The following is a 26474-nucleotide window of genomic DNA, read 5'->3' on the forward strand; positions in this document are numbered from 1 at the left end:
GAGTGACAAGGCTGGGACCGAGACACGGAGCGAGGCTGGACAAAAAAAACAAAAAACGAAACGCTGCGAGGGTGAGGTTGAGTTTGTGGGTCAGCACTAGACAGAATTAGAGAGCATGGCAAGAGGGAGACGACGCAAGAAGATGAAGACGACATCGAGGAAAAAAGCAGAGGAGGGTATAAAGGAAAAAGAGGCATATTGAGGAATAGAAATAAGAAGATGTAGAGTAAGAAGAAGAAGAAGAAGAGGAGAAAGTGTGCTTGGGTTATAATATAAGATGACATTCAGGATGCAGACAAACATCCCCTTACATGTTTTTTCCCATAACAGCCTCTCTTTAAGTTATTACACACACACATATGAAGACAGAAAAGTGAATGAATCTCTTGAAGTCCAGTTCAACCACAAACAACATGCCCCGGCTGAGGATTACTCAGTTTGGCAGTCAGCACTGATGGGAGTGAGGCACAACAATGAAAAATAAAACCTACTCATAAGCACTGTAAGCCTGGCTGCTCAAAAACAATACATTCCTTTAACTGCAATTCACTGTTAAACCTGTAAATCACAGGAACCGTCCGCTCCGCTTCACACAGGTTTTTCCAAGATGGACGACGGCCTCCCCGTCCATGATTCACAACTACCGTGGGAGTACAAGCGGGACTTAATAGGAATTTTGATATAGCAACACGTTTGATGAGTTGTTCATCTTTTAAGGGCAATATAGGAGTAAGAGCGTGATTAGCTCACCTTCAGACTCAGATGGTTAGGAGGTGAATATGGTCTGTTTTATTTCTGGCAGATACAGTTATATATATATAATAAAACTGAGGTAATAAATCAAGTGAGAAGTAGGGTCATTTTCTATTAGACTTCTATACAATCAGACTTCTTTTTGAAACCAGAGGAGTCGCCCCCTGTTGGCTATTAAAAAAAATGCTATTTTAAAGCGTGATTTATGCTTGTCGCATCCCCGAGGGTCACAAGCATCCACACGGCGTAAGTGACGTCAAACCATCAGTCACGGGCCTTCGCGGGGGTTCCGTGTGGCCGGTTCTCGCCAGTCCGCGTACATCCAAATTTTTCTAACTACACGGATGGGCGGCAAAACTGGAGAACTTTGAGGAGCTTTAAGAATGTCTGTTTGCCGCGAGGAGAAACCCACACAGAGTATAAATGATCCAAACGTTTGCTTTTAACGATTCCACGTCACCTCCTTGCGGCCGTCCTTGCAGAAAGCATAACCGAAGCTTAAGGCACTTCCGCATTGGCCACTGGTTGAAACATTAGTCTGTTTGCACTATTCAAGGCTGCAAATCAATCAGTGTGCTCCGGCCCCCTTCATTCCCTTGAAATATCTTGACAACTATTGGATGAAATTTGGTGCAAATATTTATGATCCCCAGAGGATGAATCCTACTGACTTTAGTGATTTCTTAATGTTTCCATCTAGAGGTCAAATGTCTCGCTACTGAATGGATTGCCATTGAAATTTGGTACAGACATTCATGTCCACCTCAGGATGAACTGTAACAGCCTTGGTGATCCTCTGACATCTAGCGACACCATCGGGTCAATACTTTGTCCAATACTTCGGTTTATGACCAAATTGCGTTAATGAACATCAATGACATTCCCTCAGCCTCAGCTGTACTTTCTTTTGCACTAAATTAGCAAATGTTAATATGCTAAAATACTGAAGATACTAAAGATGGTGAACATGATGAACATTATAGCATTTTAAAAAATTGTCATTATGAGCATGTTAGCATTGTAGGTAGCCAATATGTGTATTTAGCCTGTGTCGTTTATTATTATTTTTTGTTTAGGCTGCACACATTCTTTTTGATTAGTATCACTTCCGGTAATTGGCACAAGGGTGTGGTTTCGCTTTATTTTACATGTTCACTTGGACCGCGAGATTTAGATAAAGAGGGTCAGTTAGGCTCTGACATTTTCTGTTGACCATCACCTACTTTAGTTATTCCACTTAAGTGCTTGTAATTCTTTTCATTTAATAAACAAATATGGACGTATGGATTTCTTTGAACGAGTCACAGTTAAGAGCCTACTTAGCCTCTTAGCGGCTTTTTGATTAATAGTCGTCCCTACAAGCATTCTGACTACAGCTAAAACAATGAATTGATCAATCAATTAGTCGATCGACTAACAGATTCATCTTCAGCTACTTCGACAATCATTAAAGTCATCTTTTTGTAGCAAAACAGACAAAATACATCGGTTCCAGCTTCTCAATTGTAAGGATGTGCTGGTATCTTTGTCTTATGTGGTTGTAAACGGGATATCTTTGGGTTTTGGATTGTTTATTAGACATTTGAAGGTCTCACTTAAGGAAACTGTGATAGGTACTTTATAGACCAAACTGATTAATCAAGAGAATGATTTTTTTTTTTTTGTATTGTAAAGGACAGAGGGTCTCGTATCCTGTACAGATTGTAAATTTGTGATATTGGGCTGTAAAAAGAAAATTTACTTGACTTGAGAATGATTAGTTATGTTAGTTGCAGCCCTATTTCTGATGTTAGCGTTTAACTCAAAGCTCTGCTGTGCAGCCTTACAGAGACGTTACTGTGGCTATAGACGCTTATTCTAGTTCATATATTCAGTCATCCAATGTCTGCTTGATTTATTGCAGTGGCAACTATTTGTCTTCATACGTAATCTCCAAAACACGGTACCTGAATGTTTCGAGTTCAATGCGTTTTGTCCTCAGGACATCCTGAAAATGTAGCAGAGGCAGTGTGGGTCACCGTTTAATCAAGTGTTTGGTTGACTTAGGATGGGGCGTTACTTGGAGTAACACAACACAACAGCAGTAAATGTCATAATCCTTTTATGTGCAAACATAAATGGCTCTGTGAGTGTGTGTGTGTGTGAGCGACTGTTTGTTGTCTAAGTGAGTCAGAGAGGAGAAGGTCAAGTTTTGGGGGGAGGTTGGTGGTTTAACTGGGTTTCTCTCAACAGGCCAGTCTCTCTCCACCCTGAGTCTGCACTATCTCACCTCCTCACCCCGTCTGCTCACTGTCACTCTAATGGAGTCAGAGAGAGCGAGCGCCTGGGGAGGGCCAAAGACTCGAGAAGAAACACCAGTCTCACCTCATTGTGTTTTAACAGCCACCAGGGCTATGCCAGGAATGTACACTGTGCATTAGTGTGAATGTATACATATTTCACTAATCCTATTAAAACACAGTTTACCAGTGCCGAAATCCATTATAGTCCTGTGTGTGTGCTCCTGTGTGTCTCTTTCAGATAAAGGGCAAGATGTGCACGGACACGGACTATCTAATTTATCAACTTGAAGGCTTATTGATGTTATGTTTTGTCACCAATTTAAATTCAAGGTTGACTACCAGAAAGCAAGATCTGAGAGAGATATAATTAGGAGTTCAATATCAAGAGAAATAACAAGTTAAATAGGAAAATAAGCATCTAAGGCGGCACCTACTGTATACTTCTCATGGACAAGTTGACATTTTAGTCCAAGCAAGAGTGGCTGAAATAAAGCCAACGTAAGAACATCTCTCTTCCTCCCAAAGCAAGAATGTAAACACACTAAATTCCTGTCCGAGTGGCAAAGGAACCTCCGACAGTCATGGATGTCTGTGTATATTTAAGTCAACACTGTGTGTATACTATAATCAAGTGTTAAGTCTCTCTACAGATAACTTATTATACATAAGCCGCAGTATGTGTTTTATGTGCACTTGACTTCTGGAACATTTGACATTACGTTTCTTTAGAAAAACAAAAAACTAATGAATTCTGTGGCAAGCTGTAAATCAAACAGCGCAGTGAAAAACGTAGACACAGCAGAGCTTTGAGATAAACGCTAACATCAGAAATAGGGCTGCAACTAATATAACTAAAAATTTTCTTGAAAATACCTATCCCAATTTCCTTAAGTGAAACCTTCAAATGTCTTTGTTTTGTCTAACCAACAGTCCAAAACCCCAAAATATCCCTTTTACAACCACATAAGACAAAGAATACAGTCAATTGTATCACAATTGAGAAGCTGTAACTGATGTATTTTGGCAGTTTTGCTACAAAAAAATGACTCTAACGATCCAGTCGACTAATTGATTGATCAATTAATTGTTTTAGCTGTAGTCCGAATGCTTGTAGCGACTACTATCAATCAAAAACAAATGTAATAAGATGTAATTGTCTTGCCTGTGATATATGAAACTTACAGCCGGAACATGATGGACAGAAAAAGGATTCACAAAGTTATGAATATTCTCAAATTGTGACAGATTAATTGAACATGATTCAGTCAAAATCTTCAAGTCTGTGAGTCAACACACACAACTGTGTTGTAATAAAAAAAGGTTGGTAAATTAGGGATGTAAAAGAGGAGAAACCAACAAATTAGTTTTGTATATGTTGAAAAAAGTTTGCCAACTAAAACCTCAATGATCTCAAGTAATAGTTTATAATATCGTTACTTTATCAAGCTGATTTTATGGAGATAAACATAAATTTGTGTGTGAGACTGACATGAGCGATGGGATTTCAACCAGTGAGGCAGTGTTGCTCATCATAAGGCAAACTATTTTTGTGTATGTTGCCAACTAAAATCTCAATGATCTCAAGTATTAGTATATCATATTGTATCTTTATCAAGCTGATTTTATGGGGATAAACATAAATGTGTGCTTTTCTTGACTATTTCTGGTTGTTTGCCTTATGATGAGCAACACTACATCACTGGTTGAAATCCCATTGCTCATGTCTGTCTCTAACACACACATTGTGCCACAGCACCCTTGCAAAACACCACATTTATCTTGACTTGAATTCCTCCACCCTTCCAACCCTCCACCTCACCCTCCTCCAGCTCTTTTTTTCCCTTAGGATTCCCAGTTTAACTTGATCTGTTACCCATCACCAGCACTTTTGCTCCCCACACCCGTTCTACCTCCTGCCTGCTTGCATTTTTTAGTTGTTTTTTTAAAGATGGACAGCCAAGAGGAAAAGTTTAAGGGAAAAACAGCACATTTTGTTTGGGAAACACCTAAAAGTCACAAATCCCATGAGATCACTTGCAAATATTATAGCTATTAGTATTGTGATGTTAACCACCTGCCATGTGTGGTGCATCAGAATAGTTTAAACCAGTGACCAAAAGCCAGTTTTTGACACTGAAGTTAAACTACAATACACCAGGTGGAAGAAGATTTGACATTTAAACACATTTTTTCCTTCACTAAAACAAATTCTTTCGAAATGAAAGTGGTTATAATAGTAACAAACACACCTTTTTCGTTTTACTATCAATTTTCTGACTAAATGAGTTTTATACATCGCTATATTAATAAATATGTATAATAATCAGACATTCTTACCTTCAAAAAATCTCTGTAACGCTTCTGTTTCATCTACCACGTCCATCCTAGCGGGTCCCACATAAAAAATCCATCCATTAAAAAGTCTCCCCTTGTCCGAACGAAGTCAATTCGGATCGGGGGAACTTTCACATCACGGAATCCAGATTATATTGTTAGAGACGACTTCTTGTTTTGGTTGACATAAATCCAACGCTTCATGCGGAGAACTTCTTTCTCCTGTTCAGCTACTTTGGCACTGGGTTGACTCTCTGAGCCAAACGCCTTCAATGACGCTACTAGTCCGGGCTACAACTTTACTACTAGAGTCTGAGGACTTTTTTAATTAAGGTGCCGAGAAAAACCCAAAAAGGTTGCCTTCAGGCGCACCTTCATCTCAGCTCCCACAGGCATCATAATAAACAACAAAATACCATCAGTCTATATGGAAAAACTGACAGGAAAATACAAGTCTTTCCAATAAAAAAATAAAAAAAAGTGTGCGTAAAAGTTGTCTAAAGTTGAGTCAGGAGTCGCTTGTGTTGCTTCTCTTCCTCCTTCGCCTCTCGCTGTCAGACAGGATGTGAGTCGGAGGAGAGGAGCTGAGGCAGGTGAGGGATGTGCGCCATGCAGGCTGCTGCTGCTGCTGAGGACAAAAAACACTCAGTGTGTCTGTAGGAGCTCCTCCACAGCTGGTTTAAACTTACATCTTTTTAACAAAGGGCTGAAAGACCTCTTTAAAGAGCAGCAACGATTAGTCGATTGATTGCTCATCGAAAGAAAATTAATAGGCAACTATTTTGACAATCAAACGACCACGAATGCCGGAAATTTGCTGGTTCCAGTTTCCCAAAGTATGATAATTTGCTGCTCTTCTTTGTCATATATGCCTATATGTTATTAAATAAGAACCAGGCCCGTCCACACCTGGTTCTTGGCTTCATTATTTTTTTAATTGCTGTATATTATATAGTAATTGAAATTTGAAAACATCACTTTGGGCAGGGCTGGCTCTAGCCCTTTTGGTGCCCTAGGCGAAATTCAGATTTGGAGCCCCCCTCCACACCCGCGCCAGAGTCGGGGTTCAACCCCACAGAACCGTAGCCCCGTAAACCGCACCACACATTAGACATCACAATGGTTTTAAGACAAAAATTTAGATTTTTATTTCCAAAAAATAACTGTATTTATTCTAATATAAATAAACAGTTGGTCCCTGATATTGTTGGCTTAAAAGTGTTTAGTCAGTTTCACTACAATTTACACTTTTATTAACAAATAAGTGCAGCCGGGCAGATGAAACCGTGTGAGAAAGAGAGTTACGGGAGTGAAAAGTGTATTTCTCTCTGTATTTATTTATTTGTTACCTCAATGCAGAAAATAAGGGTGCCCACCGGCATTTTTTAATTATTATAATTATTTTTTTTAGAGGGCAACCAGTGGTGTGTATATTACTGAAGTCATCATTTGAAAAATATGTAACTTAAGTGACATGACAAATTGTGTCCTGATATATCAAAACTTATGAACTTTGTGAACTTTTTGTATTAGCCTCCACCTTATTATTTTCCTGTACAGTGTATCGTGGGCAATGGTGGAGGAAGTACTCAGAAGGTGGTGCCCTAGGTGACCGCCTATATGGCCTATGCCTTAAAGCAACCTTGACTTTGGGCTCTGTGATAGGCGTTTTTAATAATCAGCCATCCATAATATAATCCATAATTAAAATAATTAGTAGCAGCCCTACTCCTATATTGCATTAGACATATGGCTTGATATTTGAAATAAACATATTTTTCATAAAAACAGGGAAATGCTCTAAATGCTTTTTTGGCACAAAGTCCCTTTGTAATAGATTCATTGCCTATTGTAATTTTACTACTTCAGTCTATTCTGTATATGACACCCACTGCTGTCTTTCCGCCCTGGAAGAGGGATTCCTCCTCTGTTGCTCCTCCTGAGGTTTCTCCCTAATTTTTGTCTTAGGTTTTGTATATTCAGTTTTTTCTTATATTCTAATAGAGGCTCTAGATAGTAGGGATGCACCGATACCGATACCGGATCAGATTTTTGGGCCGATACTCACTCATATAGCTGGACCGGGGAATCAGTGACAATGGGGCCGATCTATTAAATTCTTCTTCATTCAATTCTATGGTTATATACAATATTAAATATATACTGGAAATTGAATTCCTGTTTAAGTTTTGACCAATTTGTTGCTGCATTAAAAAGGTTTACAACTGAATTGTAATTCCTATTAATTTCAAAGATTTTTTATGTTTTTTTAAGTTGTTGGTGTATGATTTATTATTTTAATAATAAATAATAATTCAGTTAATTTATATCTATGTATTTATTTGTCACACTTTGATTGACAAAGTTAGGAAAGCAATGTTTAAGTCAAGTCTGATGTTGTCTTACATATAAAAGATTGATTTCAGTCATACAGCTTATTAATTAAACACTGGTATCGGATCGGCACTCTGTATCAGCCGATACCCAAAGCCCAGGTATTGCTATCGGGACTGAAAAAGTTGGATCGGTGCATCTCTAATAATTGTCAGTTGTCAGACACATGGCTTGCCATTTGAACATATTGTTTTCCAAAAAAACAGGGAAAATGCTCTAAATGCTTTTCTGACAATTTGAAATTCATACTCATTGACTATCGTAGTTTTACTACTTCAGTCTATTCTGCGTATGACACCTACTGCATGTCTTTCTGCCCTGGAAGAGGGATCCCTCCTCTGTTGCTCCTCCTGAGGTTTCTCCCTAATTTTCTCTTAAGGTTTTTGTATAATGAGTTTTTTCTTATTTTCTAATAGAGGCTCTAGATAGAGGGTGTTTCCACGGATTTTAAAGCATTCTGATGCAAACCTAAAATTGATGTGACTTTGCTTTAACTTTATGAGAACACTTTAACTTAAAAAAAGCATGGAGTTAGGTCAAGCCTGAGGATGCTTTGGAAAAAAAGTTTTCCAACACACTTGATCTAATGTGCTATCAAGTTCAGTTTTAACAATACCTGATTCATGGTCCTAAAAATAAATATTTTCTCTCTCCCTGTGTAAAAACATTTGATCTACAGTATGTTTAAAAAAAAAAAATCTGTGCAGCCTTTTTAAATTCCTTCTTGAACCACCATACAGCAACAGGAGTGTTTTGTGTCAAGGCTTCCCAAGGGGAGGATTTAAGGGAACGATCCATTTCTCTCAACCTTATCAGCTGCACCCCCACCCACCCACCATCCCTTATAACAATGCCACTGTGTGCAGCCCCCGCGGCCTTGACGCCCACCCCCCCTTCACCCACATGTGAGATGCTGTTGTGTTGTCTTGTTCCCCCACAGCTGGAGCATCTCCCTCTCCACCCCCTCCACCCCTCTGCTTTTCCTCCATTCAACCCGGACAACGCCTCCGTTCTTTCCGCCACACTATGCAGATTGTTTCAGAGGACAAGCAAGAAAGAGAAACAGATAGAGGCTGCGGGGGACAATGAAACAGCTGGCTATGCTAAAGCAGTTCATTTTGGTATTCTATATTTCTTATCTCATATAGCTCTCTAACTGTATGTGTGTGGATGTGTGTGTGTGTGTGTAGTCCACTTGTATTGATCTTGCACGTTGTGTGGATATAAACACTGTTAACAAAGTCACATTAAGGGGACTCACCTCCTATTTGGGACAAAAAGAAGGTCCCCACAAGGTTAAATATAACATTTTAGGATTAAGGTTGGGGGTCAGGTGTAGGTTAAGGTTTAGCTTGTGGGGAATAAATGTAGCTTAGTCATGCAATGTGCCCCAAAGCGACAAATTAGTGTGTATATTACTGAAGTCATCATTTGAAAAATATGTAACTTAACATACAAACATGACAAATTGTGTCCTGATATATCAAAACTTGTGAACTTTGTGAAGTTTTTGTATTAGCCTCCACCGTATTATTTTCCTGTACAGTGTATCGTGGGCAGTGGTGGAAGAAGTACTCAAGTACTTAAGTAAAAGTAGCAATACCACAGTGTAGAAATACTCTGTTACAAGTGAAAGTCCTGCATTAAAATTTTGACTTATGTAAATGTATAAAAGTATTAGCATCGAAATATACTTAAAGTACCAAAAGTGAAAGTATTCATTATGCAGAATGGCCCATTTCAGAATAATATACAGTATATTATATTACTGGATTATAAATAGTGATGCATTAATGTGTTCATCACTTTAATGTTGCAGCTAGGGGTACACCATTCCGACTTTCTCAGTCCCAATAGCGTTATCGATACCAAGTACTGATCCGATACCAGGGTTTAATTAATAAGCTGTGTGCCTCAATGTGTGGACGTGACTGGGATCATTCTTTTATCTGTAAGGCCACATCAGGCTTGACTTAAACATTGCTTTCCTAATTTTGTAAAACAAAATATAACACATAAATACATAGATATAAATTTAGTGAATTTTATTAAAAATAATAAATTGTACACCAGCAATTTGGTAAAAAGTCTTTAAAATTATCAGGAATTACAATTCAGGTGTAAAGGTTTTTAATGCAGCAACAAAACTGGTAAAAACTTAAACATGAATTAAAATTCCAGTATATAATGTATATAGTATATAAACATAGATTTGAATTGAATAGATTGGCACAATTGTCACCGATACCCGATCCAGCTATTTGAGTCAGTATCGGCCTGATATCCCATCCTGTATTGGTGCATCCCTAGTTGCAGCTGGTAAAGGCGGAGCTAATTTGAATTACTTTATATATATTGCTGGGATGCTTAACCTATAATTAAAATTTGTATTAATAATCTCTAAATCTGTTGTACAAGTACAGTACTTGAGTAAATGTACATTCAAGCATTATTATGAAAACTTGATGTCATGACCACTTACCTCGCGATCTGTCTTCCAATCGTCATCCATTATTTAAAGCTGCTGCATTTATTGATTTCTTCTGGCCACATGGAGGCAGCTGAACCGAAAAGAAAAACGTCAACGTATTATCACCTTATAAAGTTATTATTATAAACATGTTAGTATAGTGTTTACAAATCCAGCAGATATGGCGCAACATTAACATTCATTTTCGTTCACCTGTCAGAAATATCATCCCTTGAGCGAATGTTGTGGTTATGTGCCAGCATCACTGACATACATGTTCTGGAGCTGTCCTAGTTTTTTTTTTTAACTATTGGAGAAGTATTTTTCAAACTTTGTCTAAGGTATTGAATAGAAATGTTGATTTACTGTAGACCCTCTAACGGCTGTTTTTGGTGTTATAGATCCTAAGGTGGGGAAAACTAGTCCAGAGTGCAATATGATGACATTTGTTAGTCTGCTGGCACGCAGATTAATACTACTTAACTGGAAGCAAGCAGCAGCCCCTACTCATGCAAACTGGATAAGAGAAGTGCTGACACATTTAGATTTAGAGAATATAAAGTTCTCATTAACAAAACCGGAGGGTAAGTTCTACAAAATATGGTCACCTTTTATAAATTACTTTAACCAGATTAGAAACTGAAACATTAACAAATACACCCGCCTTTATTTAAAAGGGACTGTATGTAACTGTTTACACATATTAATCATTTTTTTATTGCCAATGTGTGAACAGGTTGTAACCAAGCATGTGAAAAATATTGTGATATTGTAGTTTTAGCTGCTAATGTGCCTAATGTTAATCAACATGATACCTGTCAATCACGTTCAGTTTTGTGTGTGTCGGAAGTGCGAGCGCAAGCAACAGGACGCTGGCTGTCGTTGACTTAACGGCCATAGGTGTCACTGTTAACAAGCAATTTCTGATTCTTAGAGTCCCTTTAATTAATATGTTTTTCTTTTTTTCTGTTGGTAAGGGAATACTACGAAGGAGTAATAGGGCCACATTGAGGAAAAAAAAGATTTCGTGAATAAAGTCATAACTTTACGAGAAAAAAAGTCGTAAAATTACGAGAATAAAGTCATAATTTTACGAGAAAAGGTCATAATATTACGAGTATAAAGTTGTAATTTTACGAGAAAACAATTCGTAATATTACGAGAATAAAGTCATACGTTTTACGTGTTATTTTAGAGGGGAAATAGAGCAGCATGCCACTTGTGTGAAAATGAGGAACGTGGAGCATCTTGTGAAGTTATACTTAAGTATAGGTTTCACAAATAAGGAAATACTTAATCTTTTGGTACGTCAGCACCACATTATCATCAGTATCAGGACCTTGAAAAGATTGTGCAAGAAACTGCATTTATTCCGAAGAAATAAACCAAGACAAACAGCTGCTACCCGTCCAGAAGCAAGCTCAGGCTACTATGTCCTCACGCCCGTTTTGTTGGTTGCTGGTAATGTTTTCCTAATATTGCGACTTTTTTTCTCCTAAATTTATGACTTTATCCTTGTAATATTACGACTTTTTTTCTCATGAATTTACGAATTTATTCTCGTAATATTACGACTTTTTTTCTCGTAAAGTTACGACTTTTTTTCTCATAAAATTACGATTTTATTCTTGAAATATTACGACTTTTTTTCTCGTAAAATTACGACTTTATTCTCATAATATTACAACTTTTTCCTCGTAAAGTTATGACTTTATTCTCGTAATATTATGATTTTATTTTTCCCTCAATGTGGCCCTAACACTCTGTCGTAGAATACACTCTTCTGTGACCTGTAAATTTGTATTATATGACAGATTTTTTTTTTATTACAAATGCATAATTATAATTCCTTTCATATATAGAGTTGTGTTTTGCAAGTTTCAATTGTTAAAAGCACAATAAAGAAGTGTTCTGGTCTCCTGAGAGAACTCTCTGCCTCTTTAGCTGCTAGCTGCTAGCTCAATGCTTCACTATGGTAAACCAGCTAAACTAGCCTAGCTGCTAACTCTGTCTGCCAGTTGGTGGTGAGCTTGTAGCATATAGTGGATTTATTAAAGCTTTTTTAGCTGAAAACAGCAGCCTGCTGCTGCTGGAGGTGGATTAGAGTGGAGATTTAACAGTGAAATGTAACTAAGGTTGTGTAAATCATAGTTACCTGATGTTTTAAACACCTCAGTGATTAAACAGTTATAACAGCCGGATTCAAACAGACGACTGTCAGCCAATCAGAGAAGAGACAACTAACGTTAACGGTAGGGATGTGTTGGTCGCGAACGAGCCGGTTCAAAGAGCCGGCTCTTTTAAGAGAACGATAAAAGCCATCTCCGGTCCGAGGGCCGTTTTTTTTTTTTTTTTCTTTAATTAATTCAAGACAGAATATCAATTAAATTCAAATGGCTTTATTGGCATGACGTAACAATGTACATATTACCAAAGAATATTCAAATGATGAAAATTTCCGTGCACTGACTGTGACTGAATCTTGTGTTAATGACGTCCGTGCGCCCAATCAGGTGATGAAAGACAAGGATCATACTATCAAGCAGGGAGGGGCGGGGGTGCGGACGGTCGACAGGTACAGAGCAGGAGGGAGAGGAGGAAAGAAAGAGAAAGAGAGGAGTGTGGTGTGCGAATAGCAGACAAGATGAGTGACAGTCGGAAACGAAGCAGCATGTCAAATTATGGTATTCTGGAAATTATAAGGTTTAGTATAATTAAATTGAATTATTTAAGTGATATATGTGACATACTAATCATAGGTCAAAACATTTAAAAATACATTTGGCTGAACTATAAAAGGCAGAAGTGGTAAAACTAAGAGCCGTTTGGGAGCCGAAAGAGCCGGCTCTTCTTGGTGAGCTGAGCCAAATGATCTGGCTCACTAAAAAGAGCCGGAATTCCCATCACTAGTTAACGGCCAACGTACAAAGAGTCGCGTTAGTTACCTGCTGATAGATTACTTTACACACTTCTTTACACACTGTCTCTCTGCTTCAGTGTAAGACTATCTTAACCATACACCTCTCCCATTATTTGACTGTGCTGCTGTAGTTCATCCTCCAGCCAGTAGGTAGAGACGTGTCATCTCTTTGGTAGGAAAACATCCATGAACTGAACAAGCTGAGGAAGACAATCAAAATGGCGCTGCTCGGACCAGGTAGGAGGACGCGTCGCTATGGTTGCTATGGCGTTGCTATGGACGCATTTAATCTAACCAGCTAACAAAGTCATTCATATTATTACAGCTACTTTAAAGAAACGTGTCAATACTTTGGTTCACTGTGAAGAAAACGTTTGTTATATGCTCCTGCCGTCTGGGAAGAGGTACAGGAGCATCTGCTGCAGGTCCAGCAGGATGCTGAACAGCTTCTTCCCAGACACACACACACTCACATCCAACCCCCAGACATCAACACAGAGCTACTCACCTGTCAAAGACAACTTCTGGAACAGTGATGCAAACAGCACTTTACTATGGACATTAATGCACCTTTCTCTGCTGCTAAACACGACTGCAAATTGGGTGTATGACTGCAAATTGGGTTAAATTGTGTCTGAAACGTTTACTTACATTTATTCTTTTAAGATAAAATAAGATAAGATCAGATAAGATGACCTTTATTAATCCTCAGAGGGAAATTCAGGTGTCAAAGCAGCAACATCAGCAAAACAGAGTGAAACACAGGAGAGGTAAAGGTATACACAAATTATAAAAACAATAAATAGAGATATAAAAGATACAGAGTGAATGGGTGAACATAGTGTCTACAGCCAGTCAATAAATAAATGTAATATGTACATATGTGCAGTCTATAAAGTGGTGTATAGGATGTATAGTGTAAAGAGTCCTAGATGGTTGCAGATGTTTAAAGTTCTTAAAGATCTTAAAGTCCTCATAGTTCTCATATCACATTGTTATTTTTAGGTATGTTAATTTTAATACTTATTTATTCAATCCTTTTTAATGCACTGACAGGAGCTGGGAGAAACACTATTTCGTTTCCTTCTGTTGTATGCAAATACTCAGTGTAATGACAATAAAGTGAATCTTGAATCTGTCTGTCTCTCTCTCTCTCTAGGAAGACCAGCCAGTATAGTATCCTTTACATGTCATTCAGCTGAGTAACGCTATAACGTCTAAACCAGACTCCTCTCTGTCACTGGACTGCCTGAGGATTAACGATAACACCTTAACTCTACACCCAGCTGTCATCTGTTACTCTCCAGCTACTGCTGAAACTGACAGCAGTCTACTTTGTCTTCTATTTCCTGTTCACTCTGGGCTTGATCATCAGAAAGAGTGAGTGCTGATGAGCATGTTACACAGTCGCAGGTTGTTGAAGTGTTTTGATGTACCTGTAGAGAACAGTCAGACTGTATGTGTTTCTGTCAGGCTTGGTGCTGTCTTATCCTGCTGATGCTCTGATCGGTGATGTCAGTCTGCTCTTCCTCCTGGCTGCTCTGCAGTTCCTCCATCTATTCTGTGGTGAGAGAACATGCTGCCACTTTAGCATTGAGCCATACTTGTTTCTGCATACAACATACAACGATAATGCAATCAAGTGTACATGAATTCATGTAAGTAAGTAAGTAAGTAAGTAAAGCTTTATTTATATAGCATCTTTTAAAACACACCGTTAAAGTGCTTCACACACAAATGAAACATCAAACAATGATGAAAACAAGGAAAAATTACAATATGAAACACAGAAACAATGAGAAACAGATCAAACAAAGACAAACAAACACACATGTGGATGAGGCCTATAGAAAGGCTTGCCTATAGAGATGGGATTTTAGAAGCCGCTTAAAACAGTCCAGAGATTCAGCAGCTCTAATAGGTTGGAGGAGTTGATTTCAGAGAGTTGGGGCTAAGACAGAAAAGGCCCTATCACCTTTTGTTTTGCAGTTTGAGTGGGGGATGGATAAAAGGCCAGGATTAGAGGATCAAAGTGTTCGACAGGTCGAATATGGAACTAAGAGATCAGAAATGTAACTGGGGGCGAGGTCATGCAGTGCCTTAAATGTAATTAGCAAGATCTTAAAGTTGATTCTGAATTTTACAGGGAGCCAATGGAGGGATGCCAGAACAGGGGTGATGTGAGACCGACGGCTAGTTCTGGTTAATAACCTGGCAGCTGATGTACACTTGATTGCACTATCATACATCATTGCTTACCATCCATTTCCCAAAGCATATCATAGTTTTTTAGGTTGATGACTGCTGCATTTTTTATTTTTACCTTAGGCAGACAATATTTACATAATTTCAATACATACACCAAAAATTTAAGCTGTAAAGTCTCAAATAAATACACAAGAAACATGATGTAAATACACTGACATTTTCTATCTTTCCATGGTTAAAAATGTAAACATTTACAAACAACAAATAAAAAAAGAAATAATACTTAGAGACAGGAAGAAGAAAAGTAATAAAGGGAGCATTGCAATATAGTTATGTACACATATTTTAGGACTGTCAATCGATTCAAATATTTAATCGTGATTAATCGCATGATTGTCCATAGATAATTGCGATTAGTCACACATTTTGTATCTGTTCAAAATTTACCTCAAAGGGAGATTTGTCAAGTATTTAATACTCTTATCAACATGGGAGTGGGAAAATATGCTTGATTTAAGCAAATGTATGTATATATTTATGATTGGAAATCATTTAACAACACAAAACAATGACACATATTGTCCAGAAACCCTCACAGGTACTGCATTTAGCATAACAAATATGCTCAAATCATAACATGGCAAACTGCAGCCCAACAGGTAACAACATCTGTCAGTGTGTCAGTGTACTAACTTGACTATGACTTGCCCCAAACTGCATGTGATTATCATAAAGTGAGCATGTCTGTAAAGGGGAGATCCGTGGGTACCCATAGAACCCATTTTCATTCACATATCTTGAGGTCAGAGGTCAAGGGACCTCTTTGGAAATGCCCATGCCAGTTTTTCCTCGCCAAAATTGAGCATAACTTTTGAGTGTCATTCAGCCTTCTTTGTGCTAGTGTGTACCAATGGATTCCTCATGTTTTCTAGTTTCATGTGATGCCAGTATCTTCACTCTAGCTTTAAAACTGAGTCCTGTAGCGGAGGTTGTAGGTTGTAGCATCTAAAAATCGCAAGTTGCGTTAATGCGTTAAAGAAATTAGTGGCATTAACTTTGACAGCCCTACTATATACTGTATATATATATAATGTTTCTTCTCACATCTAACTTATACAATTTAATAAAAGAACAGTTAATAACACTTATTAGTAGCTAAAGGACCACTGGGATTTCTAGTAGCTTTTGTAGTTTACGTAAACGTCTGACATGGTGCTACAACATCATGATTTCTTATTGTTTGTTTTTGGAATGATATTTTCTAACAACATGGTGCATAAATTCAACGCACATGGAGACACCAACATGGACAAGATTTAAAAAAAATAATCCAAATCGCTCTTAAAATCATCACCATGCAGCAATAACACAGTGTTGACTAAAAATACAGACAGCAGATTTTATGACTCGACTATGTTAATCTAAAAAGCCTGTGATGTGCTTTGAAAAATGGTTGAGTATGTGATATCCTGATTTCAATTTCTAGCATGGGTCAAACTCCAGAAACACTAGATTCAACATTTTCCATAATACAACTAATAGCATCATTTTGTTTGACTTTCCCTGTCTAGTAAATGTCTTTCAAACTGCCTGAGCCCAGTTTGTAACGCAGACTTTCTGTTATAAATCTTTAGTCTTTAGTCGTCACAACAGATTCAAGATTAACAGACATCCTTCCTCCACCGTCTTTGACCTTGTCTGCAGGTGTGAAGGGCGACCTGACGGAGAGTGAGGGCTATATTCTGGCTAACCTCATTGTGACGGCGACAGCTTTGCCGCTGATGGTCTACTTCCTGTTGTGGCAGACGTACGTGTTGCTGGCAGACGTCATCCTCAGCAGTGTCTTACTCGTTGTATACAGTGTAGATGGATTCGTGGCTTTAAGCACTTTAGCCCGACTGGCCAGGTCAGTTTCACTCTCTTTAGTTTTCATCACAGACATTTTATATTAAACCTCTCCAGCCATGATAGATGGCTTTATTGGACATGTGACATGTGAGATCACAAACAGTCTTTTTTTGACAGTTGCATGTGCAACACGTTCTCATCCCAACTCGTCACATACTGACGCTATGTCAGACCCCTCGGCGTCACTTTTCGGTTGCAGTAACACATGCTTAATGTTGTGAATTAAACAAAGAAACTTGCTTAGGTTCAAGCAACAAAACCACTATGGGTAGGTTTAGGAAAAAACAACATGGTTGGGCTTAAAACTACTACATTTTTACAGTGAAAATGTCACTGAACATTGTGAACACAGGACATGAACGAACAGCTGATTGTAACGTGGAAGTGAAACTTAATGCACGGGACACTAACAGCGGTCTCCTGGATGAAAGCTTTGTGTTGTTGGACCCATCCACCTCCCCTCCAGCCCATCCTGTGTGTCTCTTTCGCTCTTTAAGCTATGTCACCACAGCACTTTTTCTGAGCGCTTATATTGACATGGATGGGTTTACATTGTAGTTAATGGATAGTTCGGTGCATTTCATACCGACGCTAAAGGGTGCCTAGTGCGTTGGTATCGAACGCTGACGGCCGTGACAAAACGTCGTTATTTGACAACCTGGGAATGAGAACGGACTGACATGTCAGCATAAATGATAGATGGGTTAGTAAATTAAGATATCTGGTATCATACATAGATAACATACTTCATTATCACATGAAGAAACTGGCCTACATTTTAGTCTCCATTTATTTGATTGACAAGATATGTCTGCGTAATTAGCATCTCGTATGTATGTTTTTGAAATACCTGAATGCACTCAGCTTTCCTTTTGTTCATGCTTTTGTCCAGGAATGTAATAAGCCCTGGCTCCCTTTAGGACTTGTTTGAATTATTGATATAGGCGGCATTCATTCAAGTGATACAGTATACCTTGAACAATGTCGTCACATCCTCAACATTTCCTCCTTAAGATAGATCCAAGGATAATAATCCAATCCCTTATTCTGAAAAGATGGATATTGTTTATTCAGGTGGCTGAAATAAATCAATGTGGACGTATTATTGTAGAAAACTCTGAACTAAACTAAACCTGCAGTCATTTGCAAGATTGTTTTTGGACAACTAAACATTGCACCACACACTTTTTTGTGTTTCATGTGCTTTAAGTTTGTTCAGGTAGAGGTGAATAACAGATTTGTATTTGCTCTTCTTTGTGTCTTTCAGTGTCTATTCATGAAGAAGCCTTCTCTCCGTCTTCATGTTGCAGCTGAGCTCGCAGCCCGTCTGCACAGAAATCAAAGTAACTTTGTCTTTAAGACAGTTTGAATGTTTGTAAGGTGAAAACTGTTTGTTTGGACTGTTATATTTTATAACTAAATTAGTATAATACTTAAAATGTGGGGATAGTTGTCGAAAAACCTGTTCACTTTGGTGCAGTCAGGCCTGTTTGCCATAGAGACATAGAAAGATATTTGTATTTTATTTAATATTTCCCTATGTTCTTCTGTATATTTAAATAGTTTTTTACAAGTGTTGAGGATGAATATCTATATTTGTGTTACTATTGCTTATTTATATTAAACATACATTTAATAAGTTTCACATTTGTTCATTTTTTTCTCCAGTAGAGGGCAGGCTTGTTTTGATTAAGATTAGAATAGTGACACACAGATTTTAGTACTAAAAAAGGAACATTTTCTTTCTGTCTCCCATTTTTAGGAATTTAATGAGTCAATAACTCAGGTCAACTGGAGTGTGTGGAGTCACACTCGACTATACATGCAAATAACCTTCCAATATTCCTATTGATCCATAAAGGGCTTTTAGTTGTGCTACAATCTGTTGGAGGATGGAACCTGCCAAAATCAAAAATAAATAAATGAATTACTCGATAAATAAATAAATATGCCATTAAATGAACCAAAAATAATATTAAAAATAAATGTAGGCATTAATTAAATGATAAAATGTGATATAAATTGATATTTCTGTCTTAATTTGCGTCTTTATTTATCTTGAATTTTATTTATTTATTTTTTATTTTGGCAGGTTCCGATCTCCATATGTTACTTGACTCTGACTCAAATTATATCTGTAAAAATCATTTAAACTTAAACTTTTAATTGCACATATTGATGTCAGATCAACACTGATCCTCTGCACTTTTCCATTCATTCATTCAGACGAAGATCTCAGTTTTTTATTTATTGTTGTAACCATTAGTACCAGTACTATTAGTCTTTTTCCTTCCCCACATTCTTCAAACATTCTTTGATTTCTCAGCCCTGACAGCTGAAGTTAATGATCAAACCAAAAGACAAGGTTTCCAAAGTAACCAGTTTCAAAACAAATCACATTTCAGAGTGCCTGCGCTTGAGCAACAGCCGAGCACACGGACAAACCCTCTGTGCATGTTACTGACTGCAGGTCAAGCCAGTGTGTGTGCAAGTATGTATATATTCCCTTTTTAATCGTCTCTCACTGCTGGTTTCATGAGGAGTGTGGTCAGTTTTGTTAATCATTCAGGCGGTTGTTCACATACAATAATATACCCTGAAGAGAGTAACTGCATTTTGTTAATGCTTTTCTTTGCAGGGACAGCTCACTATAGCTGGACAAAGAGTGGTCATTCTTACCAGCCGGTGACATTGAAACCTGGGCAGCGTTCCACACTGTTGCTCCTCTTTCATTGAATCCAGCTAGTTTAGACCAGTCGCTGCTTTGCTGCACAAAGAGAAACAAAGAGTTTGCATATAAAATATATTTAGGTCTATGCATTTGTGATTGTATTTGTGAATTCTAAACATCATCTGTTTCTATTGCCATATAAACGTTGGTAATGTCACCAGGGAATCTCATATGGTCTAGCTGCAATGAATAATCGATTAGTTGTCAACTATTAAAATAATCGCCAACTGTTTTGATAATCGATTAATCGGTTTAACAATTTTTTAAAGAACAAAAAGTCTAAATACTCTGATTCCAGCTTCTTAAATGTGAATATTTTCTTTTTTCTTTACTCCTCTATGACAGTAAACTGAATATCTTTGAGTTGTGGACAAAACAAGACATTTGACGACGTCATCTGGGGGTATGGGGATTTTTCTGACATTTTATAGACAAAACAACTAATCAGTGAACTGAGAGATAATCTACAGATTAATTGACAATGAAAATAATCACTAGTTGCAACCATAGTGTTCTTGCACCCGTGCTTTACAGCAGTGGTTCCCAACCTTGGGGTTAAGATCCCCCAAAGAGTCTCAGATAAATCAGAGGTTCACAAGATGATTAAAGAATAAAAAAAAAGTAATTTCTCTTACACAAAATTAGGTTTATTTTTCCTCTTCTGTAATTTTTGCTTTTTTCTTGTGAAATAATAATAATAATAAAAAAATCCTTCAAATCAACCTGCCACTTTATTCTAAGAGGTCACAAGCCAAATGTTTGGAACCACTGCTTAACTCCCTAGATTTATATATATTATATTAGATATGAAAGCACACCACATGGTAATTAGACACCAGAGTAATCACTCTATGGTTTCAAATGAAGCTGCACAGTGTGAGTTGTTGTTGTTGTTGCTTTAAGTAATAAAATATATAATAAAACAGATGAGTGAGTTGCATCACCAGCATGCAGACTTAATGTAAAGTGAGTGAGTAAAGCCCACACAGAGAGGTCCACCCTCGGTGAAGTGTCTCTGGAGCTCCTCCCACTCTCAGGTAGAGTTACCTCTGTCTGGATCACTCACCTGCTCCCGCGCTGCTGCCTCCTCCTCCTCAGCGACTGTGTTACTGGCAACCGGCAACAAACCAAACTGAGCTCCGTGCTGGACGCAAACAGCCTTTAAATTAAACGGGTCTACTTTACAACAAGCGGTTATAAATACAAGAACATTTTACTGCGGAGTTCCCTGTTCTCCTCCTGACCGGGCTGATGGCAGGCTGATGCTGCAGGCACTGACTCGCCCACATTATCACCTTGAGCATCCCGTCTGGAAAACACCACTGTGAGTTAATATGAGGGCTTAAACATAGACTACTACTATTACTTTCTTTATTATGAGGAGTTAAACATAGACTACCACTACTGCTTTCTGTCTTATGAGGACTTAAACATAGACTACTACTACTGCTTTCTTTATTATGAGGAGTTAAACATAGACTAATGCTTTTTTTCTTATGAGAAGTTAAACATAGACTACCACTACCACTTTCTTTCTCATGAGGGGTTAAACATAGACTACTACTACTACTGCTTTCTTTCCTATGAGGAGTTAAACATAGATTACTACTACTACTACTTTCTTTCTTTCTTATTAGGAGTTAAACATAGACTACTCTTTCCTTCTTTCTTTCTTTCTTTCTTTCTTTCTTTCTTTCTTTCTTTCTTTCTGTCTTTCTTTCCACTTAACAAATCTCACCAAAAGGTCCACTCAGTGACTGTTCTTGAGCTTTCAATAGTATCATATGATCTTCCTCAGCAGGTGGAGTTGCCTATAATTTCTATTCAACTTTATAATTGTATTTTTCTGAGCTCTTACATGACTTGTTGGTTTAAAAGTTTGGTATTAATTATTAAGTATTATTAATGATTTATTGTGTTATGTCTCCTAATACACTGGTTCTCAAACCTTTTCACATCAAGGACCACTGAACTGGCACAAATTAGACCACAGACCCCCACTTGATAAGATTGTGTCCCAGGGTACCCGGTCAGATAGGATCTTTGCTTTTAGATGTGTTTTTACAGAAAGTGTTTGAAACCCATGACCAAAATAGTCATACATTCTGTCATTGTGTTAGTTATGGATAGGGATGGACCATTACGACTTTTTCAGTCCTGATATCGATATCTGGGCTTTGGGTATCGGCCGATACAGAGTACCGATACCAGTGTCTACAGTAATTTAATAACCTGTATGCCTCACTCTGTGGAAATAATCATTCTCTTATGGGTCAGGCCTGACTTGAAGATTATTTTCCTAACTTTGTAAAACAAAAATGTAACAAATAAATAAATAGATAAAATTTACTGAATTGTTTTTACTATTAAAATAATAAATTGTACACCAGCAACTTAATAAAAACTCTTCAAAATTCACAGTTCAAGTGCAAACCTTTTTAATGCAGCAACAAAACTTAAAGAGCCCCTTGAAACCCCCCAAGGACATCTGGTGGTCCCCAGATCCCACTTAACCACTGTCCTAATAGACACCATTATTAATGTTTTGTGATCAAGGCTGCAGGTTTGACGTGATATTAATACACTGAAATTGTACAGTGATTAATTTTATGGAGTATAGTTCACATACTGTACCATGTGGTATTGGTGTTGCTTGTTGCAGGAGAGCTGGAAACTACATGTTGCTCTCACATATTTAAATCTGGTGTCTCCTTCCTCAGCCTTAATTACAGCATTTAGCTCTGCGGTGAGAGGAACGTGCTTTCATTTGGGTTCAACAAGCTTAGGAATAACGTCATGGCATGCTGCACATTAACAACCAAGTATGAGGAACACTAATTGCTAATTTGATGAATCACATGTGATTATTTCACAGTCTTGTTAGTAGTTTTTTTGGCCTGGCATATATGTGTTGGGAGGGTTATATTATGAATGTTATGTAAACAAATAGGGATCATATCTGTGAAATCTGACCTGATTTTCGTCTTGTGCCCTGATTCAGAGACCTGTATATATATATATATACATATATATATATATATATAAACCTGAATCATCATCACCAGATATCATAACAGTGAACTGTGATTCAGCCAGATGGCTGCATGGCTTGAAATACATAAACTAACTGTTATATCCTACAAAATGCTTACTCAAGAGCGTGGAGCAAAGTCCAGATTGATGATATCAGAGCAGCCTCATATTACATAAGCTATCACTGTCAATATTTTCTAGTCTTGTAGTATGACAACGTCAAAAGGTGTTGATATTGGTATTAGACTGATGTGACCTTATGTTAACAGTCTGTCTTAAAAGAAAAAACACTTTATAATACTGTAAACACTGGGATTATTTCACCATTAATGTGAATGCCAGTAGGGATTCTTGTTGTCAGTCTTTCTCGCTGTTTTCTGAAATCCTCTGTTGAAGCTTCAGATGTGTTACTACGGATATGTATTGTGTTAGAGCAGTTGTTAGGGAGGCTAAATGTCTAGTTGTGCTGCTTTGTAGGCTAGTAACAGAGTTATCATGTTGTGGCATTAAATATGTTTCAGACTGAAGCTGCTAAAAATCAGTTGTTTTGTTTTTGTTTACACTTGGAGTCAGATTGTTGTCATGCAAAACAGGTCATGACATCCTCTGAGCATAAACTCTGACTGTCCCGTAAGAAGGATGCATGTTATAATGCAGATTTGTTTGGTCAGGGTTGCTAAACTTGAAGGTTGAAGGTTGCAGTACATAACCAAAGATGATACACAATCTTTCAGACATGCTTGTCACTGTGATATATGGTACAGTTATTGATTTATATGTTCAAAGACTGAGATTTTGCACTCATTTATGAGGATTTCAGGGATTCTTGTGTGTTTTTATAAACTGTTAGCAAGCACGGTAGATGATAAAGTGGTGAGTTTCGATCCAAAATTAGTAGGGCTGCCCCCACTTAGTCGATTAGTTGACTAATTAATCGTTTTGGTCTTAGTCGAGTAAGATTTCTTAGGATTTTCTTTAGATTAGTCGTTTTTTTATGCTTTTCTCATGTTGAATGATTTATTTCCAAGAAACTTATGAGCACATCTCTGGTAAACACCAGATTTAAAGTGGTGCTTTTGTGTGATTCTTTGTGGAGAAACTTTGCAGATGTTGATTAAATCAACTAATCTAAAATTAGATTTAACATGTTAACAAAAGAAAACAACACAGACCATGTGACTGATACCACGAGCTTAAAATATGAGACTGTGTGATCATTGTTACTCTCATCGCTCCGATTTGTTGTCACAGAGAGCAGTATGAATATGACGACACTTGTTTAACCTCATTCCACTTAAATATGAAAAATGAAACCAGTAATTTTGAGAAAAGGCCGAATTAAATATGAGACATACCTGCCTTTATGAGTGAGCCTAAGATAAGCGCCCTGCTTCTATTTCTGTGTAATTATTGTCCTAATACCGTGTAATTACCTGTGAATAAAGGCTTGTCCGTATTGAACAATGAGCACCTTAGGCTGAGTGGAGGAGAGGTGTGCGGAGGGCCTCTTGCCGTGAGGTTGACAACACATGACACCCAGCCCGTCCTGCTCCGGCTTCACCTCCTCCTGATACCTGGCGGTGGGCCAGAGCTGGGAACAATAGCGTCGAGGCATGATGACCAAAGAGATAAGGACAGAAAGAGGAAGACTACCTTTTTGTGCAGGCTCACTAAACTAAATAGGATTAGTTTTCTCTGCTTATTTGCATTTAAGATTTAGTTGTAGATGATCCTTTAAACTGGTTGCATGGAGCTACATGAACAATACTTTGTCTGCAGGAACACTTTGGTTAATATCTGTGAGGGCTGTTGTTGTGATTTGGCCTCGCTTTGTTTCAGCAGATATGAGCAGATTATCTGGTGAGGGCGATTACGTTTATGATCCGCTGCGAGATAAGCTTGAGTGACCGCACCTGCAACCTGTAACCTGTAAACTGTCGTACACGGTATTTACCTTGTGTAGTTAACCGCTGCTCGTTATGCAAAAGCAGTTTTATGCTTCAGAAAGGAGGTAAGACATGAGATGAGGAAATGGCTGTCTCATAACGCTGTCATGTACAAGTGTTAACTGTCTGGTTAGATTCATTAATTATACTGAAATATTCACTGTGGGAAGCACGCCTAGTGTCACAAACTGACACACGTTGGATTGTTCTTGTAGGACACTTAAAATACTTGTTGGTGACACAGGATCCAAACATCTCGCCGCCAATCAATAATACAAACTGAGCTAAAGAGACACATGGCTCCTTGGAGTCTGAAAGTCACATAAGGTGAAAGGTGATCATTATCTCCAGTTTTAAATACACATCACTTTAGGCATTAACGTAGGGACTCTTATCAGTAAAGTATCGTAAAGGAAACCAGGCAGAGCCCACCGTGTTGTGTAACAGCTCATTAGGGTCCACATAGGCTAGCTACAGTGTGTATTTAGCCACGGTGTGTGATATATATTACATAACCTCGTCACTACGTGCCTTGACAGACAAGACAGAGCCTCCAGGCCAAAAGGGAAAGGTGTGGGAGAGTTTCGTTCTCTCATTTCCTGCTCCCGTTAACCAGATTTAGACGTAGTGCTCCATGCTAATTATCAAATAGTCAGCGTGGCTGAGTGTGAAACCCAACCAGATTAATTAATTGCAGCTATGCAGATATAGTCGTCAACACAGTGGATCTAATTACACAGTGCATATCAGCCTGCTGTCTGCCATTGTCCCAGATCGGCCCCCGACTACCAGCGGTACAGGCCCAACACCTGGCTCTGCACAGTGGAAGAACTGGCTGTTTGGTAGACTACACCTCAACTTTGCATGCCATATCTACAAGCTTACTGACGTGCCAATAGCTTTATAAGCTTTAGGACTGTATATGAGAGCTCATCAAAGTGGAATGAGAGAAAAAAAATATGCATTCAAAAGGATAACAGTCCGTTTGCACAAAAAGGCATATGAATGCCACGATAATGTGCAAGGTGTTTAGCGCTCAATAAGTACGTCATTCTTGATTTCTGCGTGTCATTTGCTCACCATCTATCCGGTACTGACTGCAATATATGTAAATGCAACGATAAGAGCTAGTGACGTACTATTAAAGCGAGAAAGACCACTTATGGCAGCCGGGCAGGGGCCGAGTTGGATGGGTCCAGTGTTGACCATTTTTTTTGTTTTTTAAGTTACGCTAGTGACGTTTGTCACGTGACAATTGACGTTTGTGATATGTTTTTCGTAGGTTGTTTCCGTACGTATTTACTTAGTTTGCGTACTTATTTTAAGCCCAACCATTGCTCTCGTGTATCCTCGCTCATGGCTCCCTCAGAGATCCCTCTTCGCTCTTCGATCCTCGCTCCTCTGTGCAGAAATAAGTGCTGTGAAAAGGTCTTGAGATGCACCCCATAACGTTTTTCCTAAACCTAAGTTAGTGGTTTTGTTTCCTGAACCTAAC

The 26474-nt window shown here is 38.1% G+C and overlaps 3 protein-coding genes across 8 annotated transcripts in view; 2 read left to right on the forward strand and 1 right to left on the reverse strand.

Annotated features, from left to right (window-relative positions):
- The window catches only part of myrf (myelin regulatory factor), a 32788-nt gene extending 22458 nt beyond the window's left edge, over positions 1-10330 (reverse strand). For 4 of the 5 annotated variants that reach the window (XM_037768030.1, XM_037768032.1, XM_037768029.1 and 1 more), the window contains exons 1-2: positions 10246-10330; positions 5373-5994 (exon numbers count right to left, since the gene is read on the reverse strand). In XM_037768030.1, the coding sequence (XP_037623958.1) occupies positions 5373-5418 (46 nt within the window). In that variant the 5' untranslated portion in view covers positions 5419-5994; positions 10246-10330. Of the gene's footprint in view, positions 1-5372; positions 5998-10245 lie in introns of all 5 variants that reach the window. The other variant, XM_037768028.1, reaches the window with a different exon arrangement.
- Positions 10331-13265: 2935 nt separating this feature from the next.
- On the forward strand, positions 13266-18911 carry LOC119486892 (transmembrane protein 80-like). 2 transcript variants are annotated; one of them, XM_037767396.1, is made up of 6 exons: positions 13266-13390; positions 14313-14329; positions 14440-14533; positions 14627-14719; positions 17167-17267; positions 18537-18911. In XM_037767396.1, the coding sequence occupies exons 1-6, from the start codon at positions 13372-13374 to the stop codon at positions 18636-18638; spliced, it is 426 nt and encodes a 141-aa protein (XP_037623324.1). In that variant the 5' UTR covers positions 13266-13371; the 3' UTR covers positions 18639-18911. The 2 variants fall into 2 exon arrangements, with proteins under 2 accessions (XP_037623324.1, XP_037623323.1); XM_037767395.1 differs by having other exon boundaries at positions 13269-13390; positions 17066-17267.
- A 2156-nt stretch (positions 18912-21067) lies between these two features.
- eps8l2 (EPS8 like 2) overlaps positions 21068-26474 on the forward strand; it is a 48226-nt gene continuing 42819 nt past the window's right edge. Inside the window, exon 1 of the mRNA XM_037767399.1 lies at positions 21068-21324. The gene's annotated coding sequence lies outside the window, so the exon portion shown is untranslated. The remainder of the gene's footprint in view (positions 21325-26474) is intronic.

The sequence above is a fragment of the Sebastes umbrosus genome, chromosome 4, assembly GCF_015220745.1.
Source record: "Sebastes umbrosus isolate fSebUmb1 chromosome 4, fSebUmb1.pri, whole genome shotgun sequence".
Taxonomy (NCBI): Eukaryota; Metazoa; Chordata; class Actinopteri; order Perciformes; family Sebastidae; genus Sebastes; species Sebastes umbrosus.

Coding starts and splice junctions, on each gene's coding strand:
- LOC119486892 (XM_037767395.1), top strand. Junction 14,534..14,626: donor GGGCTTGATCATCAGAAAGA/GTGAGTGCTGAT, acceptor TGTTTCTGTCAG/GCTTGGTGCTGTCTTATCCT. Junction 14,720..17,065: donor GTTCCTCCATCTATTCTGTG/GTGAGAGAACAT, acceptor CCTTGTCTGCAG/GTGTGAAGGGCGACCTGACG.